An 18794-nucleotide genomic window follows, 5' to 3' on the forward strand; every position below is an offset into this window, starting at 1 on the left:
CCGGCGTCACGTTGCCCTTGGAAACGGCCCAAGACCGATAATTGATTCAATCGTTTATGGTTAAGGCAATAGCCTGTTATGATAGTCAATGTAGGCAGTTAGATAAAGCTAGCGCTTACCTTTGCGAAGATCACGGTGTTGTCACAGCCTGTTGGCTTGAAGCTGTGGAGATCTTGAACCCATCCATTCGTAAATTGCCCGTGTGCTTTGAGGGATTTAAACGATTTAAACTGGTCCATTGCGTAAGCACTAATACCATAGACGAGGTAATTTACCATTTCCATATAAGTTAGTGGAGGAAGCTTGTCTGGGTCGTGGCTCCATTCTTTCATTGGCAGCTCGTAGGGATCAACGTTATTTAGGCCATTCAATTTTGTCAAATAATGACATTTGGCATCGGGACATAATTTGTCCCTGTATGTCACCTTTTCTTTGTATTTGTCTTTAAACATCTCAGTGAGGTAAGGGTAAACGCAAATGTAACGCTAATATATGGCTTAGTCAATGGCTAAAGTGCTAGCTAATTCGTCAACAATGCCTCTGATCCTTGGAAGATGGCGCCCGGCGTCACGTTGCCCTTGGAAACGGCCCAAGTCCGAAAGACCGATTCAGCCAATCTCCGTGAATTCTGACTTTGCAATTTTGTCCAATCACCGCAAATCTGACCAATCCTCATAGTTTCCCGCGAGTTTCACCAATCTTAGCCATCCCCTGCGCAAACCATTAAGCCATACGTCACCAAACTCACTTCCTTGTTTCTGGTTGTGAAGATGCAGACATGTGCGCCAGGAACGTCCCACATTTCCATCCATTATCCAAACCGCTTATCCTGCTCTCAGGGTCGCAGGGATGCTGGAGCCTATGCCAGCAGCTGTAGGGCGGCAGGCGGGGAGACACCCTGGACAGGCCGCCAGGCCATCACAGGGCAACGTCTCGCATTTACCAACTACAATTACTGCCGAAGACCGTGCAAGGCAATTCCCTGACATCCTGCACAAAGGCGGGGGTAGACTGTCTTGCACCACGTGAAACGTTGTGGTGGAACACAAAAGAAAGTCATCGACTGACAAGCACTTTTCTACCGCAAAACACACCTGGAGAATGGACAACAGACAGGACAAATCACCATGCCAGAGGCTGTTGGATCCAGATCTACTGCAAGCGTGGAAAGACTCGAGGTGAGTTAAGATTCAATACGCATGGTTAGCGGTCACAGGTGCTTGCCTGTTTGCGCGAATTTTTGCAACCCTGAGCCTTTTTTGGTAAGGTTACTTATAACACTCGGAACAGTGTGGTTTTATTCTCACTGGAACAAGTTCCCTTTGATTTTTAATGAATGAAAAAAAAATCGCAACTATTTTTGAAGTTTTCACTTGCTCCCGCAATATCATTGCAAATAAACAGCTAAAAACATATGTGCACTGCAATTTTTTCCCCAAAAAGCTGCCATGAAATCAGGCATTTTATGCCACAACAATCCCCCCAAAAAAGCCCGCAAAGTCCTGGAGGGACTGCATAATGGCCAGCGTTAATAGGTACGGTCCCTCTGCCACAATTTACCAAGTGCATCTTTTATTAAAATACCACATAGTTACAGTGATTGAATTCTTCTGAGTCTTGGGCGAAGTGTGTTGTGTTTCCTGCAGGTCGGGAGTCTTACTTGCTGTGGATGTTTGAATAATTTGTGGTCTTGCCCGGTGGGAAAAGTAATCAGTTCCCTAATTACTAACATTGATATTTCAAAGTGTGCGATATTAGCGATGGAGGGGAAGGAAGATGTCACTCGAGGCAGGACAAATTCCCTCCGTTGTTTCTTGTTTGTCTAGCAGGCTTGTTTAAATAGCTCAAATCAAAACCGGATTGGGTCTTTCATGGACCCAAGGTCTCCTCTGGGGAAACGGGGCACTGTTATCATGGAAAGTGACCCCTTGACGTCTTAGAGGATCCATTGATCTACAAACATGTCCAACACACTGTATTGATTTCGATTTGACTTTTAAATTTTGCCCTCTGACAGAAACCTGCAGGTTTTTCCATGTCTGCTGAGACTGTGTGGGAGGTGGTCTGGATGGAGGACCCTTTCAGGCACTGTGAGGGTCGATAACAGCTTGTGTTTAAGCGCATTCAAGTACGAAACGTATTTAATGCCAGGGGAAGAAAACCTATCTACAACTCCTAAAGGGTGTTTTGCATTTATTTCAGAGCATGTTAGTCACTCAGCTGGGAGGGTTGTCTCAGTGATGAAATCAAACTGCATCATGCTCTAAACACGATGATGTCAAGCTGAAATACAGTTCCAGATCTGGGGGGAGACAACGCTTATTATGCTAAATGTGCAATAATGAATTCCATATTTGCTGTAAATTTGCTTGTTGAAAAAGCGCAACTAGCATATCAACAGAATATTAGATTTTACCTCAACTATCCCCAGAAACACTCTCTCGCTCCCTCCCTTCCTCCTTCCCCTCGCTCGCTCCCTTCTTCCCCGTCTCTCTCTCCCCCTCCGTTCCTCCCCCTCTCTCACACTCTCCCCCTCCCTCCCCCCTCTCTCGCTCTCTTCCCCCTCTCCCTCTCACTCTCCCTCCCTTCCCCCCTCTCTCGCTCTCTCTTCCCCCTCTCGCTCCCTCCCTCTTGCTCTCCCTTCCCCCCCCCCTCTCTCTCTCACTCCCCCCCTCTCCCTCCCTCTCTCTCTCTCCTGCAGTACCAACCGTACGCCCATCCTCCCTGCTGGTGTTTCTTCTCCTTAACAAAGCCCTGGAGTGTGAGTGTTGACAGCAGTGACATTCCCATTTAGAACGGCGAGCCGTCCATTTCCAGCACAATTATTTAAGCTCCGCTTTGCCTCAGTCGGTTCGTATGGCCTTTCACATTATCTCCTCTCCAAATCATTAACATCTTATTGTAGAGGTATCTCAGCCACTGACAGGGCTCCTCCTAAATTATACAATTACTCAGGAAGGTGACAACATTTGCAGACTATTTAAAAGTGCCTTGCATCTTTACCCATCCTTACGTATTTTTTTTTAAGAAAGCTAGTCAAGAACTGCCTCAGAGTCCTTAAATTCTCCTTCAGTTAATGTTGCACAATTCGAGGCGTAAAGGGCCTCCACCAATGTTTTTATTACATTTTAATCAGATTCACTGTCTTCTGATAGTCATAGGTGTGATAAAGTTACACAGCTTTAAAAACTGCAGCTGTGAATAACGTTTCAACTAAAATCAACATGTCATGTCTCTTCTATTACTTCAACCTACGTTCTCTGATCCCTACCAAAAAAAAAAAAAATCCCGAGAGGACTGAAATTCAATCTTCAAGTGAGTCCGGTCATACAGATCATGGACCAGCCCCTTTCTGTGAGGCCTGCTGAATGATAATCGGGTATATCTTGGCTAGCAAGCCAGATCCAATACAGTCAAGGAAGACTGGTTAGTCCAACCTTGAAGTGAGTTTACTAAGGAGCAGTTTCTAACTCTCATCGCTCTAATCCTGTTTCTGTTGATCACTTTTACTTATCCTCTGATAAATAACTCGTCAAACAGAGGTGATTCTGTTCAGTGAGGTATACAGCTCAACTAAGTGATATGATCAAAATGATCCGTTGGTTGGCTTCAAGCCGCAACCGCCAGGGACGGAAGGTGAAGCCAATGGGGAAGCGCCGCAAGTTGCATTTCCCTCCCGCAGACTCCACTAATTTTGGGTTCAATGTAAGTCAAAGAGAGAATACCCATCTTTTGCCTTCAAAAATAAAGTCAATAATTCTTTTCTGAAAGAAGTTGGGGTCTCAATCACTAATTATGACTCTGGCGCAAAGTTTGAGGGTACCCATTTTGAAAATTATTGCTTCGTTACAAAGATATTAAAGATCAAATAAGTGGCATGTTGAGGCATGTCTGTCTTGATTGACAGGTCTGTCAGCCTATCTGCAACCCACGTGTCAGCCACGCCCCACCTCATTGCCCAAATCTGGATTCTCTGGCTCCAATAATTGACAAGATGGCGGCGAACATAAAGCCGAATTTTAGGCTTCTAAATGCCCCTGCAGAAACCAACGGGTGGCATCACAGGCACAATGCCCATCTTTTTTATACAGTCTATGGTCAGCTCGCTTCAAACATGGGATGCTCCAATTAGTGCAAAATCCATTATCTTCAGCACTGACGCCATAATCAAAAAGCTGCATAATCATGCAGTTACAGTTCTATTCCTTTTCATGAAGAAGCTTGTTTAAGGCCGGGAGAGGGTTCATCCCCTCGACTGTTGTACAAGAATGGCATCGTATTTGTGACCCTGAGTATGACGGGCTAACGTACAGACATACAGTCGGCCTGATCTCACGCTCGCCTTCTAGTCACACTTTCACATATACTCCCACCTCGTGGCCTTGTGTGTCACATAAGAGAGATACGCAGAAAAGAGCCCCAGGTTTTAATCAGGCCAAGGACATATCGACTTTGTGAACACTAGAACATTACGGCTTGCCTTGTACTCACCTATGAGCCTGTGAATTTTATGATGAACAGACCCAGCCGAGTAATTTGATATATTAAAATATATGTTCTGACAACATTGTTAATTCCTCAAAAAATTACAAGCTGTTCTTTTTTTCTTTTTTTGTTGTTGTTGGATTTTACCTCCTTTTTCTCCCCAATTGTACCTGGCCAATTACCCCACTCTTCAGAACCGTCCTGGTCGCGGCTCCACCCCCTCCGCCAATCCGGGGAGGGCTGCGGACTACCACATGCCTCCTCCGATACACATGGAGTCGCCAGCCGCTTCTTTTCACCTGACAGTGAGGAGTTTCACCAGGGGGACGTAGCATGTAGGAGGATCACGCTATTCCCCCCAGTTCCCCGACCAAAGGAGGCGCTAGTGCAGCGACCAGGACACATACCCACATCCGGGTAGGGACGCCCGACCAAACCGATGACAAGCTGTTCTCGATTGCTTTCTATGCCAATTCTACAGATTACAAAGGGAGACAGTTTGCAGACTGTTGGTGTTGAATATGAAAATGCCCTCTTACTATATTTGCTTATATTTAACCATTCTAAATTCAGAGCCATGCTTTTATATAACTGGACATAAACCATGCACAGTTAATATTTTAAACTCCAAATTCAAAGCTGACATTAAAACAGGACAGAGGATGTAGCCCAGTTGAGCGATTGATGATCCGTTATTAAGAAGGTAGTTAACGGTCTTAAATACAATTTGTGTCATAACTTCAGTGTCTACATGTACCTTATGTGCAATGACGTGATGTTTGGGAGACCGTCACTTTCTGTCTCCTCGCATCCTGCCTAGGTACCGCTCTCCCTGGTTCGCTGGGTGCAATTTAGAGATTACCATCTCACCCTATTTATTCAGCCATATGCTGATGAAGCAAGTCTGTTTGCACAGCCATACTCTCTGGCTCGCTCATTTGCATCTCAGGCTTCAGTCTTTTTAAAAAAAAAATTACTTGTAACTGGTGTTGCACCTCAGCATCCACCCCTGCAAAACAATGCTCAAGTAAAAGCTGAGAGGATGTATGGAGTACACACGCCAGCACACAGCTTATACTGTACAATGTGCAAGGCTTGCTGCACTCTTTTGCAACCTAACAATATGTCCTGAATGGGTTACATTTAATATTTTTGCATTCCCCATAATTGGACTAGTAAATATATCTTAAAATAAACAATTAGAATTGTGTCTGTTTTCTCTTGAAGATTTTCTTTTTGGGTCTAATTTCAAAATTTGTTGGCCTATAATACATTTCATACCAATTCATTATGTTTTTCAGTTGTGTTGGTTCTACCCATGTAAAATACTACATAGGTGTAAGTGAACTTACACAAAGCCCCCGCCCCCTTTTTCTCCCCAATTGTACTTGCCCAACTACCCCACTCTTCCGAGCCGTCCAGGTCGTTGCTCCACCCCCTCTGTCGATCCGGTTACCGTACATGCCTCCTCCGATACATGTGGAGTCGCCAGCCGCTTGCTTTTCACTTGACAGTGAGGAGCTTCACCAGGGGGACGTAGCACGTGGGAAGATCATGCTACCCCCCCAGTTCCCCCTCCCCCCCAAATAGGCACCCTGACCGACCAGAGGAGGCGCTAGTACAGCGACCAAGACACATACCCACATCCGGCTTCCCACCCGCAAACGCAGCCAATTGTGTCTGTAGGGACACCCGACCAAGCCGGAAGTAACACGGGGGGATTCGATCTGGCGATCCCCGTGTTGGTAGGCAACGGAATAGACTGCTACGCTACCCGGACGCCCGCTGCCCACCACACATTTAAAAAGTTTTTCCACTCATTATTTTTAATGACTAACATTCAAGCATTTACTCATATTTCCAAACTCGTACTTGAGATTTTGAAATGTCACAGGTGTTTTACGTGGCACTTTCCTGTCATATTCAAACACGGAGCTGTAAAGGTCAACGAGGGGTGTTCGAAGCCTGAAAGCACTACGGACATCCCCCAGTCCTCGCAGAAAAGTCAAACAAATTCACTTGATAAATTTCTCTCATAATCAGGCAATCGTGACGGGACGTGTACTGCAGCGAGAGCAGAAATACTAGCAAGTTCTGAAGGTGGCACATGAAGCAACCAAAAAAATGTCGCTCAAATAGTCGCAGTAAATTAGATACAACAGCAGTTTCTGGGATTTATAAGGACATTTGCTCTCCCCCAAACGAGTCGGAAATGATCCAATTAACACCAGCGCTTTGAGGCAGCAGCAGCCACTTCCACAGTTCACCCAAAGAAATGGAAATCTTTGTCTCGGACAGTAAAGTCGAATCTGCACATTTTGGAGACAAAGACACTGCAAGTCCAGCACACGCCCAGCTGGCGACAAAGGAACGTCTATTTCTGACACCGAATTTAATTGACACCACAATCTGAAGACACAATGAACAAGGAAATTCATTTTCATGGTCACAATGACTCTACGTTAATGGGACACTGCGCTGTGGGTCATAGAGTTTTCAAATGTTCGGAGTGCTGATGAGCTTGATGTTTGGTATTCACGTTGGGGGGATATTTTCTAATTTCATGTCTTTCCAATTTCTCAGTCTTGCCATATCTTGTAGTTTTTTCTCCCCCTGCTGCCTCCCTTACTCCTTCACTCACTGAAAGAGAGAGGGCGAAAGTGTGTGTGTGTGTGTGTGTGTCTTCTGTGCACTTGCATGAGTGTGTGTGTGTGTTCTGTATACTTGCATGTGTGTGAGTGAGTGTGTGTGTGTGCGCACGCATGTGTGCACGCATGCATTTTGTGTGTAAGTGGTCGAATATTCATTCGGGCTGCTGCCAAGGAGCGCGACTGCCACTTGATGCTGTGAATTCATTAAAAAAAGAGCCCAGCGCTGTGATGAGATCGTCAAACAACGGACCGACAGGTTCAATTGGCCACATCTCTTGAAAAATTGGCTGTTCTTTATGTCGCCGTCATTCCTCCCTGTTACTGGAGCTGCTCTGAAAGGCCTATTAAGTCTCATCAAATGAAAACCACACATATGCTGAAGACACAGCCTACATTAATGATAAAGTACAGCAGAGGTAAAGAATGCAAGATAGGCGGAATGATAAAACAGGGCAGAAAAGAAAAGACAAAAAAGAACACACTTGCCTCTTGTCTCTAGACCATCTCCACAAAGGTCCGCAGGTCCGGCCATCCCTTGTCGAACAGAATCTGGAACCAGTGTACAAGTGTGCCACTTGTGTGTCTTCCACCTATATACAACATATAGTCAGCGAATGAGGGAGAATAGTGAATCACAATGACTCACACCCAGTGGCACATTATGCTACCATGCATGTGGTGCTGTAAATGTCAGCGGCATTTTAATGTGCAGAGCTCCGACACGTGTTCAGCACAATGCATAGAAATGTTCATGTAGTTACTATGTTATAGCAAAGCCAACATGATATATGGAGTAAAAAACAAAAAAACAAAAACTACAGCATAAAGATGGAAATATCGGTAATTAACAAATATTTACATCTACACACAAATCTGTGCAGAAACACAGTAATACATATATCCCGTACATGGCATTTTCATATCTCATGCAGTTGCCACGGTGCTTTACTATTTATTACCTGTTAGTTGTCTGAACCACTTTTTTTAAAAGAGTGGTATAGTACAAAACTGCAACTCTTTATTTAAACTCAGATGTGCTTATCTCCAACCCCTAGTTATGAGTTCCAGATTTTGTATTTTAAAATATTTTCCAGATACACTGAATTCCCCATTATTATTATTATTATTATTATTATTATCATTATTATTATTATTATTTTAACAATGACCGAACATTGATTAATAATATTTTATTTTAACATTGATTGAAGTTGGGGGGTGCTTTTTGGGGGGGGTATGGGTGATGGACGAATCTCCTTAACGATTCCTACAGCGTATTTCTGCCACACTCACATGAGTGAATTGCACTGAGCAAACAATTCTACTCAACTGTCTGGAGATATATATATATATATAAAGCTCAGGCCCTTTGATGGCCTGGCGGCCTGTCCAGGGTGTCTCCCCGCCTGCTGCCTGACTGCTGAGATAGGCTCCAGCATTTCCGTGACCCTGAGAGCAGGATCAGCGGTTTGGGTAATGGATGGATGGAGGGATTGACCATATAGACTTGGCAAATAAAGGGGACTTATTGACTGGAGTTATAAGAAAAACCTCTTACTGATGCAGTGAGTTTTGTGTGTGTGTGTGTGTGTGTGTGTGTGTGTGTGTGTGTGTGTGTGTGTGTGTGTGTGTTTGTGTGTTCTCACCTGTAGACTGGACACACAGGAAGTGGTTCACATTCCCTCTCTTCAAACAGTGTGTCTGGACACTCTTGCCCTCCATTGGCGGACCTCTGAATGACCGTCCTGTATCGAGACTGCGTGGCCACCGTTGCATTCGCTGTTGAACAGGAAACGATAATCAAAGGCAGGATCTTGCAAGAGGGACTCTTTTTGTGTTCCCAAGCAAATTCAGTTAAATGTTTGTTATGAGGCACAATGAGAGAAATGACAGAGAAAATTGGCGAGGCCAAAATAGTGATCAAAACTTGCCGTCTCTAAAATGGCCATATATGGGACCTGGGCCATCAAGTGACTAGGGACACAACATTTGTATAAAATCTACACAGGTAATTGAAAAACCAGAGGGCGCAAACAAGCAGTAAAGGTCCCAAAATACGGATGCAATCTCAGCTGACTGGCCCTTGCAGCTATGATGTCCTCCACTTCCCTGCCGCCTGTTTTTAGACACACATCAAACTATAATGGCTTAATTTGGCTCAGGCTACAAGCCTCATTACACAGCACTAATTACTAGACATTGAAAATGGGGCAATTAAGTAAGTGATCACATCATCAGTCGACCCAATGGACTGAAGGATATTTACAGTCAAGATGCCAGCCGAATTCTTTTAAAACAACTGCGTACTTCTGATTTCCGACATGTCTACGCTACACATATTGGTCAAACCAAGGATATACATTAATATTTGTCTCAATGAGTCAGCTTAACATAAGTGACAATTACCATTTATAATGTAATCATACAATACATTGGCGACTCAGTCCACCACCAGAGAGCATATTATTATAGCAATTGTTTCTTTCACTTCAGACAGTGCCCTTGCGGTTTGGACTCGTAAATCACATCTGTTGAGCACTCTACATATAATACCTTGCAATAGGATTACAGGGTTTAAAATAAATGCATATTCATAGATATATGCATTTTTTCTTTACTATTTCAACAATGCAACCCCCCCACCCCTCCCCCAACAAAATCACTCCTTTGAGTCTTAGAATAACTATTTAAACCACTGAAATCTTGGCTCAAATTTGACTAGAAGAGTGCACTCAAGAGTGCAGATGTATCTCCCCTTCGCCGGTGCTTGGATTTAGGTGAAAAACCAGCTGAGGAGCTAGTACTCTGTTGCAGTGTAAAACAGGTTTTTCAAAGGTTTTGGATCACCACAACCACGAGAGGTCCTTGATCATACAGTCATAAATGCACAAAGATCATCATGCAGACAGGCTCAGTAGTATGGAAGATTAGCAGCAGAAAGATACACACACACAGTCTGCCATTACTAAGACTTTTGCGCAGCATCCAAGTCGATTGAACAGGAAATATGGGGGAAAAAGGTTGTTTATATGCAGTGATCACGCTAAAAAAAAAATCTACCTAATAAAAACATTTTGCCTGTCAGTCTGTGGATGTGCAGCTCCTAGGCGGATCCTTACACGAATAAAGCCAAGTCTAATATGAACTTGCACTTTCCAGAAAGAAAAGGTTTGCTATGTGATCGTTTGGGTCTGACCGTAACCCTGTCTTTATTTTCATCAACTCCCATATTTTCGTAATGTGTGTGTGTGTGTGTGGTGTTAGTGTGTGTGTGTGTTAGTTAGTTAGTTAGTTAGTGTAGATAGCGGGACCGAAAACTAAAGCACTTATGATCCTAATTCTTTTTGGAGGTGGTAGGTATTGTCTCAGAGAGTAAGGGAAAAACGGAAAATTAAAATTATGCATAAATATGCAAAATATGCATATTTCTAAAAATGGCTAAAAATCACTTTTCTCGGCATTTCAGATGATTCTGGGCATCTTTGATTTTTTCACCTATATAAAAATGTTTTTCTGGGACTTGGAAATGTTTTGGCATTATGCAAAATATGCATTTTTGCAAAAATGCACTTATGATCCAAATTTTTTTGGAGGTGGTAGGTATTGTTCCAGAGAGGACCAGAAAAATAGCAGAAAATTAAAATAATTATAATAATTATGCAAAATTATGCAAAATATGCATTTTCTATAAATGGCTAAAAACCACTTTTCTCGGCATTTCAGATGACTGAGCATTTGGGGGGAGGGAGTTGGAGTGAGGGGGGGTAAACCACTTTTCTCGGCATTTCAGATGACTGAGCATTTGGGGGGAGGGAGTTGGAGTGGGGGGGGTTTAGGGGCAGGGGAAAGGCGGTTAGCTGGCAGGATGAAGAGGAGGAGGGAGATTTAGACGGGTGGATAACCAAACCGCTACATTGTAGCGGGGTTCTTCTAGTAATATAATAAAGCTGGGTAAACCGTTTACGCTTGCACGACTCACATCTACATTGACTCAGACCAGGTAACGACAAGAATATGCAACACCTCCTGTTTAGACTGCAACGTAGAGGAAGTTGTTCCATTATAACTCACATTTTTTGGAATATCAAAATTCTTTAATAACTTTTGATCATGTCGTGACCAATCCAAGTCAAACGTAGATAGATGTGAGTCGAGCATGCGCACGGTTGACTTAGATCAGGCAGCGACGTTAGTGTCTAAGGCAGAAAAGCTTCATCCAGGAGGAAACTGATGTCCTTGTCCGGGAGGTGCACAGTCGATAGGTGTACATACAACAGTCATTAACACCAATTGCAATGTGATACAAGACAACACGCAAACATGATCACTTGACAGGCTACCGTTTAACGTGTCTTCGTTCTCACCAGCCTCTTTCTCTCTTTCCTGTACATTCTGTGAACACAGCAGGAGACCTTAAATAGTTGTGATCACGGATCAATTTGCCTAGGCAATCAGTTTGTACTTTCACGTTGAATGACGTTAGTTGAAATATTAAAATCCCTGTCACCATGTTGTTTTCCATGCGTCATGACGCACATTGTTTTATGTTGGAAGACAATAACACACGTGTAGATATTTTGTTTTGTGATTAAAAAGGTTTAGGATAGTAATCACTAGTAAAATTATACATGAAATAGGCCAGCATAACATACACAAAAGTGGCATGTATGATTTTGGATCAGTCTATGTTTAGTGCACCGTCGCCGAAAGCCCAGAAACTACCACACAATGCCTGCATCTGCGCTAAGACGTGGTCTGACCAGGTGGAGACGCGGGCATAATATCTGGTTTTATTTTACACCGAACTAGCACTGCGCCAACTAATTTTGACTGACACACCCTCTACTGTGCCCCCACGCCCATTTCGCTGCAAGTGATGCCATGGTGAGCCCAGAAATTAGCAAACGCTCCCAGGCGACAGAAGAACCACCTTGAGCCAAACAAAATTGTCACTATGTCTGCGTTAGTCCTTGCGCCGTCCAGAAACTAGAACCCAAAGTGTCTTAGTAAGGTGTCGGGCCACCATGGGCCTCTATGACAGCTTAAATTCTCCTTGTCATAGATTCTACAAGTCTCTTAACTCTACTGGAGGGATGGAACATCATTCTTCCAAAATATATTCCCTCATTTGGTGTTTTGATGATGGTGGTGGAGAGTGCTGTCCAAAACTTTCGTCAGAAATCTCCCAAAGAGGTTCAGCTGGGTTGAAATCTGGTGACTGAAGGCCATAGCATTTGATTTGCATCATTTTCATACTCATCTAACCATTCAATGACCCCTCATGCCCTGTGGTTGAGGGCATTGTCATCCTGGAAGAGACCACTCACATCAGGATAGAGATGTCTCGTCATAGGATAAAGGTGATCACTCAGAATAATGTATTGATTTGCAGTGACCCCCACTGTATAACAGAACCCCCGGACCCCTCACTGTAGAGGTCAAGTATTCAGGTTTTACCTTTAATTTGTCACCAGTCTGTATACACACACACACACACACACACACACACACACACGTATATATACACTGACCAGACAAAACATTAAAACCACCTGCCTAATATTGTGCAGGTCCTCCTCATGCAGCCAAAACAGCTCTGACCCATCGAATCAAGGACTCCACAAGACCTCTGAAGGTGTCCTCTGGTATCTGGCACCAAGACGTAAGCAGCAGATCCTTTAAGTCCTGTAAGTTGGATCGTACTTGTTTTTCCAGCACATCCCACAGATGCTCGATTGAATTGAAATCCTGGGAATTTGGAGGCCAAGGCAACACCTTGAACTCTGTCACGTTCCTCAAACCATTCCTGAATAATTTTTGCAGTGTGGCAGGGCACGTTACCCCACTGAAAGAGGCCACGGCCATCAGGGAATACCATTGCCATGAAGAGGTGTACCTGGTCTGCAATAATGTTTAGGTAGGTGGAACGTGTCAAAGTAACATCCACATGAATGCCAGGTCCCAGCGCTTCCCAGCAGAAAATTGCCCAGAGCATCACACTGCCTCCACCCGCTAGCCTTCTCCCCACAGAGCATCCTGGTGCCATCTCTTCCCCAGGTAAAAAATGCAAGCGCACCCGACCATCTATGATGTGAAAGAAAATGTGATTCATCAGACGAGGCCACCTTCTTCCATTGCTCCATGGTCCAGTTCTGATGCTCATGTGCCCATTGTAGACGCTTTCGGCGGTGGACAGGGGTCAGCGTGGGCACTCTGATCAATAGGCAGCGACAATGCCCCATATGCAGCAAGCTGCAATGCATTGTGCGTTCTGACACATGTATATCATAACCAACATTAACTTTTTCTGCAATTTGAGCTACAGTAGCTCTTCTGTGGGATAGGACCAGATGGGCTAGCCTTCGCTCCCCACATGCATCAGTGAGCCTTGGCTGCCCATAACCCTGTCACCGGTTCAGCGGTTGTCCTTCCTTCGACCACTTTTGGTAGGTACTGACCACTGCATACTGGGAACATCCCACAAGACCTGCCATTTCAGACATGCTCTGACTCATTCGTCTAGCCATCACAATTTGGCCCTTGTCAAAGTCACTCACATTCTTCCACTTGCCCATTTTTCCTGCTTCCAACACATCAACTTCAAGAACTGACTGTTCACTTGCTGCCTAATAGTATATCCCACCCCTTGACAGGTGCCATTGTAACAAGATAATAAATGTTATTCACTTACCTGTCAGTGGATTTAATGTTTTGGCTGATCGGTGTGTGTGTGTGTGTGTGTGTGTGTGTGTGTGTGTGTGTGTGTGTGTGTGTGTGTTTGTGTGTGTGTGTGTGTGTGTGTGTGTGTGTGTGTGTGTGTGTGTGTGTGTGTGTGTGTGTGTGTGTGTGTGTGTGTGTATATATCAACACAGATACAGGGAAAAAAGTCTTTAATGCATAGCAGTACAGGCCTGTTTTGCGCGTCTGCTATGCATTAAAACTTTTTTTTTCATGTACACTACCGTTCAAAAGTTTGGGATCACCCAAACAATTTTGTGTTTTCCATGAAAAGTCACACTTATTCACCACCATATGTTGTGAAATGAATAGAAAATAGAGTCAAGACATTGACAAGGTTAGAAATAATGATTTGTATTTGAAATAAGATTTTTTTTACATCAAACTTTGCTTTCGTCAAAGAATCCTCCATTTGCAGCAATTACAGCATTGCAGACCTTTGGCATTCTAGCTGTTAATTTGTTGAGGTAATCTGGAGAAATTGCACCCCACGCTTCCAGAAGCAGCTCCCACAAGTTGGATTGGTTGGATGGGCACTTCTTGCGTACCATACGGTCAAGCTGCTCCCACAACAGCTCAATGGGGTTCAGATCTGGTGACTGCGCTGGCCACTCCATTACCGATAGAATACCAGCTGCCTGCTTCTGCTCTAAATAGTTCTTGCACAATTTGGAGGTGTGTTTAGGGTCATTGTCCTGTTGTAGGGATGAAATTGGCTCCAATCAAGCGCTGTCCACTGGGTATGGCATGGCGTTGCAAAATGGAGTGATAGCCTTCCTTATTCAGAATCCCTTTTACCCTGTACAAATCTCCCACCTTACCAGCACCAAAGCAACCCCAGACCATCACATTACCTCCACCATGCTTAACAGATGGCGTCAGGCATTCTTCCAGCATCTTTTCATTTGTTCTGCGTCTCACAAACGTTCTTCTTTGTGATCCAAACACCTCAAACTTAGATTCATCCGTCCACAACACTTTTTTCCAGTCTTCCTCTGTCCAATGTCTGTGTTCTTTTGCCCATCTTAATCTTTTTCTTTTATTGGTCAGTCTCAGATATGGCTTTTTCTTTGCCACTCTGCCCTGAAGCCCAGAATCCCGCAGCCGCCTCTTCACTGTAGATGTTGACACTGGTGTTTTGCGGGTACTATTTAATGAAGATGCCAGTTGGGGACCTGTGAGGCGTCTGTTTCTCAAACTAGAGACTCTAATGTACTTATCTTCTTGCTCAGTTGTGCAACGCGGCCTCCCACTTCTTTTTCTACTCTGGTTAGAGCCTGTTTGTGCTGTCCTCTTAAGGGAGTAGTACACACCGGTGTAGGAAATCTTCAATTTCTTAGCAATTTCTCGCATGGAATAGCCTTCATTTCTAAGAACAAGAATAGACTGTCGAGTTTCAGATGAAAGTTCTCTTTTTCTGGCCATTTTGAGCGTTTAATTGACCCCACAAATGTGATGCTCCAGAAACTCAATCTGCTCAAAGAAGTGCCCATCCAACCAATCCAACTTGTGGGAGCTGCTTCTGGAAGCGTGGGGTGCAATTTCTCCAGATTACCTCAACAAATTAACAGCTAGAATGCCAAAGGTCTGCAATGCTGTAATTGCTGCAAATGGAGGATTCTTTGACGAAAGCAAAGTTTGATGTAAAAAAAATCTTATTTCAAATACAAATCATTATTTCTAACCTTGTCAATGTCTTGACTCTATTTTCTATTCATTTCACAACATATGGTGGTGAATAAGTGTGACTTTTCATGGAAAACACAAAATTGTTTGGGTGATCCCAAACTTTTGAACGGTAGTGTATCTGTGTTGATATTCCGCTCCTCTTAGTTGAGCACTTATAACACCATTGACGGTTTTGGGGAAAAAATGCTATATATACATATATATAATAATAATTATTATTATTAGATGAAACTCTGAGTGGTCTGTAGACTAGAAAAGCACTTTATATAAAATGCAGTCCATTAGGGGTGTCTCGATGTACCCGTATTGACGATAACCATGATATTTAAAAAATCTAATACTGATATCATGTTAAGAATACACAGTAACAGTTTCTTGAAGCTTGCATCTATAACTCCCTATAAGCATCTATAACGCCCTATAAGCATCTATTGCATCTATAATGCCCATACTTTCCTATAATGTGTATTACAATGACTAACGGCTATGGCTGAAGACTGAAATAGCACTGAAGTCTCATTATGCATCTCTACAAAACTTTAGCAAAACAAGTTGGGTATGATGCATTATGACATTTGACAGATAAACAGGCTAATGATGACATATTTTAAATGCATAAATCCGTTTTAAATTGACAATGTATCATAAAGGTGGCTATGAGGTATTGTGAGGGCGTATACATGGTTATGATGAATCTTACAATGACTTATAGCTTCACTTATAGGGCGTTATAGATGCTTATAGGGCGTTATAGAGGCAAGCTTCATAGAAAGTGTTACCGAATAGGTAATACACATATGACATTATCATGTAAATAATCCAGTGACTCTTAAATCTTTTCTTTCCATTCTCGCTTTGTTCCCCCCCAACCCCCCCCCACACACACATACACCTGACATGAAGCAGTATCTAGCTATTATAATAACAACAATAATGATAATAATCATTACATTTATATCCATATATATATATATATATATATGTAGAGAGAGAGAGAGAGAGAGAGAGAGAGAGAGTGGTGATTGCCCAAATAATGTTGTTATAAATAATAAGAAATATGTTTCCAGTTATCAATCTATTTTCACTCACCTCCACACACCCAGCAGTCCTGTCAGCCAGTGGTATGGCTCTGATTTACTCGCTTTCAGAAAGACCGCCCCTTCGGCTGATTTATGATGAGTTGCACAAATCAGTATGGCGAGTGACACCGGCAAGTAAAGAGCAGGGAGAAGTTGGCCCTCCACTTTGTCAGCCTACCCAGGCCTTTGCGCCATGTTAAGTCCACGTTTGTTATATATTCGCATGTGTCCCCGTAAAACATCATCTCCTCTCATCATCTCAGGGAATATGTCGAGGATCCGACAGCTAAACATCTCCGGAGACTCGACAACAGCTTAAAAAACACTCACCATGGTAAACGTGAGTCAGCAAACACCGGGTGACTGTTTTTTGTTTTTGTTTTGCTTTTTTCCGTCTTGACTAAAGCTTTGGGGGTTTGTTGGATTTTCGTTTGTGAGTTAACTGAACTGAGATGCGTTTGGGGACAATTCCTTGTTTTGAGTTTTGTTTGTTGGATGATCGGGAAATCCTGAAGTGGAGCATTTCTGTTTGGTGAACTGAACTGATAGTGATAACCAAGAAATACCGAAGTGGAGTATATTTACTTAATAAAGTGAATAGTATTTTAAGGAACTTTTTTCCTCTCCCTTTACCTCTAACCTGTGAAAATGGACTGATGGTGTGGTTGAGTTTATTTAAATGTGTTTATTTAAATCCGTGTTATATTTCCCTGCCTTGCAATTATAAATGTGTTTGTGTTGTAAAAACATAACCAGAGTCATGTGTATTCTGAATACATGTGTCCTTTGTGGGGTTTGACATTGACTCGGACTGGTTTGAACTTGGTCCAACACGACACGAGCTAGCTACTACCACAGTGTGTGGCTACTACTGCCGCACAAACCCATGTCATGAAAAATAGAAAGAGGAATGAATGATGTAAGGACATGGTCAGTGGGCATTAAATCACAGTACATCCCAGTGCTTGGTTGTCAGTCTGTGGTCTCACACACAAACTGTCTGTCCCCTGCTCCCCAAGTGGTTTTGTTGTGTCTTGTGGATCTTTTGTTTATCAGTTCGTCCTGTTGCCATTTCACTATCCATTAAGTGGAATTGTTCTTTTTTTTGCTTTTGTACAGTTATGGTTACAGACTCTTACACCCCACATCCTTACACTTGTATTTTTGAGTGTAATTCATTTGCCAAAAAAAAAAAAGAGAAAAAAAAGAAAAAGAGATAAAATGCACAATAAACCAAGTTAAAGATGAATTTGCATGATAGCATTTTTTTCTTCTTCAAAATTTCTATAGATATCACTACAACATTGTTGTGGTGAATACTTTTGGCCATGATAACTGTGTAGTGAAAATGTAATATTATGACAGCCCTAATATATAGAAATATTAACACCCACTCATAACATGCTGCAGAACCTGTATGCCAGAGACTGTGTGGGCAGATCTGACTGCATATAATTGACAGGTGGCATCTCGCCATTAATGAAAATAAAATAACAACAACCAAATGAAGAAGCGCAGCCAAAATTGCCCCACTTACTGTTCTCCTTTGGTTTCCCTTGGGGCTTGCTGTGGATGGATGTGTGTGTGTCCCTGCGGGCTGTTGTGTACGGCAGAATAAAGTGCCTCTCTTGCTCTCTTTCATCAGTTACCCATTTCTTTAAGTGTGAAATTAGACAAACCCAAAATACAACTCCCAGCTGCATGTTTCCTCTCATCTTTCTATAGCTAATTTTATCAACGTTGTGCGTGTAATGTTTCTTGTGTTATGCGATGTTTGCACACTTATAGCCAACTTCCTTTGCAGATCAGTGATGCAAATACGGGCAAGCGTCTCTGTGGAGCATGATAAAGACCGGGCTGATGTGCCTCTGATTCTGACTGGTTCATTAGATGACCTGAATCACCTGACATCCCCAACCTTCAACAATAACGCTGCCCAATTCAAACCACTGACATGAGAACAGAGAAAAAAAACCCTCTTGTGCAGAAATCATTCACTTGGAACATCTAAAATTGTTCTTCCTTTTGCAGACAAGTATTTTCACGTAGGACCCTATTGCTTTTTAATAAGAACCAGATTAAGGAAATAGATTTTTGGGCCCTTTAACATAATACTCCCAGGCTTCATTTATTCATTTCCCCCCGCCTATTA

General features: G+C 43.0%; 1 protein-coding gene across 1 annotated transcript in view; it reads right to left on the reverse strand.

Annotated features, from left to right (window-relative positions):
• Positions 1 to 18794, reverse strand: part of thsd7ba (thrombospondin, type I, domain containing 7Ba) — a 203770-nt gene that overhangs the window by 77433 nt on the left and 107543 nt on the right. The window contains exons 10-11 of the mRNA XM_056289693.1: positions 8783 to 8915; positions 7623 to 7726 (exon numbers count right to left, since the gene is read on the reverse strand). Of these exons, the coding sequence (XP_056145668.1) occupies positions 7623 to 7726; positions 8783 to 8915 (237 nt within the window). The remainder of the gene's footprint in view (positions 1 to 7622; positions 7727 to 8782; positions 8916 to 18794) is intronic.

This window comes from Lampris incognitus, chromosome 11 (assembly GCF_029633865.1).
Source record: "Lampris incognitus isolate fLamInc1 chromosome 11, fLamInc1.hap2, whole genome shotgun sequence".
NCBI classification, from domain to species: domain Eukaryota; kingdom Metazoa; phylum Chordata; class Actinopteri; order Lampriformes; family Lampridae; genus Lampris; species Lampris incognitus.